We start from the raw sequence: 1,801 nt of genomic DNA, 5'->3' as shown, positions 1-1,801 counted from the left end.
CAGCATCGCTTCTGTAAACTCCACCTACCTCTGCCCCCTCCCGCGGTCCTGGAAGGGCCGGCTCTCCATGGGCTTTCCTTTAATCCTGCTAGAAGGCTGAAGCTGTTATGCCTCGTTCTGCCGGTCAGGGATTTCGAGTGGTTTTTGTGCCGTGCTCGGTGCAAGAGATCGGTGCGGGATGTCACCACTGCCTGTCTTAGGTCGGTGGCACGAACCAGCTTTTGTTAAATTCGATCCCTGCAGGAGGAGAAGTGTTTGTACCTGGGAAAGCGCTTCTAAATCCTGTCTTTGCTGGAGTTCTTCCAGAACCCCCCTTTAGCACCCGCGTGTGCGTGAGCTGCACATCCTTTTCGGTGAACGAAGCCAGGCTGAAGTCTCCTGTTTGGAACCTGAGCTGAGGGTGATATGATTTGGCCAGAGTTCGATGGGAAGGAGGGGAAGGGGGAGGGCACTGGGCTCTCACCCTGCCAGCCTGGGCAGCAGCTGAGTGGAGGGTGTTGAGCTTGGCGAAGCCGCTGATTCTAGGTGGTATTTCTGCCAGCACAAACTGCGAAGAAACGCTCAGATGGGGCTGGGTGGCAGGGTGGTCGCTGCAGAAGCCTGACGTATGCGAGCGTGGTCGAAGGGACGTCGTCTGGAGGGCAGGAGGAGCTTTCTGGAGAGCCTGATAGCGTGGCCGCATGAAGGCTGGGCGAGCGAGCGAGTGCCGGGACCCTGCTGAGGGCTGCGGAGTGGTGCCGTCCTATAAATGGAAAATGGGTAAACCCGTCTGGTTCTTACTCTCTAGCTGAGGTGGCTTGTGCCGGGTGTTTCGTGGTGCCTTAAAAACCTGCTGTGAGGCCCACGTGCAGTGCAGGACCCTCATCCGAAAATAAAGGCTGAAACTGCACTGAATTTGTCTACGTGAACTTGTCCTTTGACGGTCCCTTCATGCCACCGTCTCTCAAGGAGCTTCTCCTGCCTCAGCCCCTTCTGGGAGGGCAGTGTGGACAAGTGTGGGCTGAGATCTTCCTCTACTTCTCTGTTTATTTTATTTATTCCTGTAGTAGAGGTGGCCCTGGCGCTGGCAGCCAGGAGTTTAAATGCTTGGGAAAGTCTCCAGGTTTTTCCTGCAGTTACTTTTGAGCTGTGCGTGACAGCGTGGAGTGCCTGAGCGTGTCCTTCGGTAACGCTCTGCTCTCACCGCAGCCGAGAATAAAGGTTATTCAGAGGGAGGATTTTCTTCCTGGGACCCTCGTGCGCTGTCCGTTGCGGTGGGGTCACAGAAACTGGAAATTAAAGAGCAGGTGCCCATGTGAAGGGTGGAAACTACCTTTTCTCCTTGAAGTTCAGAAGCTGGGGTAGGGTTTGGAAACATTGGGGGATTTGGGAGTTGCAGAGACGGTCAGAAATCACCCCAGAAGCAGTTCTGTTTGCAAAGGTAATTTTACGGCTGTAAATGCGTTCCTTGGCAGGGTGGCACTCTGTCTGCTCCTTGTAAACCAGCTCTGAAGACAAGGTACCTGCTGTGTGACACTGCTGTCCTCATTCAGCCTTAAGGTGAGGCTGGTTAGTACTGCGTTTGAATTCCGCCGAGGGAACTTGCTCGGTTAGTGCCTCCACAGCTCTTTTTGCCGTTGGAAAACGTCCAGGGAAGGGAGCGGGAAGGAGCTGCTGAAGCAGCTTGACCATCCCCGGGTCACTTTTCCCCGAGCTCCTTTCCAGAGCTCAGTGCACTGACAGGGCTGGCAGCGCTCCGGCTGGCCTGGCCCCGACCCCGGCCAACCCGCTGGCTGTGGCTGCAGCACCCCTCGGCGGTGTC

General features: G+C 56.0%; 1 protein-coding gene across 1 annotated transcript in view; it reads left to right on the top strand.

The window, feature by feature from the left end:
* Positions 1-748: 748 nt before the first annotated feature.
* PTDSS2 (phosphatidylserine synthase 2) overlaps positions 749-1,801 on the top strand; it is a 32,625-nt gene continuing 31,572 nt past the window's right edge. Inside the window, exon 1 of the mRNA XM_010138002.1 lies at positions 749-759. Within this exon, the coding sequence (XP_010136304.1) occupies positions 749-759 (11 nt within the window). The remainder of the gene's footprint in view (positions 760-1,801) is intronic.

The sequence above is a fragment of the Buceros rhinoceros genome, unplaced genomic scaffold (genome assembly GCF_000710305.1).
Source record: "Buceros rhinoceros silvestris isolate BGI_N320 unplaced genomic scaffold, ASM71030v1 scaffold12086, whole genome shotgun sequence".
Lineage (NCBI taxonomy): Eukaryota > Metazoa > Chordata > Aves > Bucerotiformes > Bucerotidae > Buceros > Buceros rhinoceros.
The sequence above is the reverse complement of the archived record's forward strand: the minus strand, read 5'-3'. Positions and strand labels throughout refer to the sequence as shown.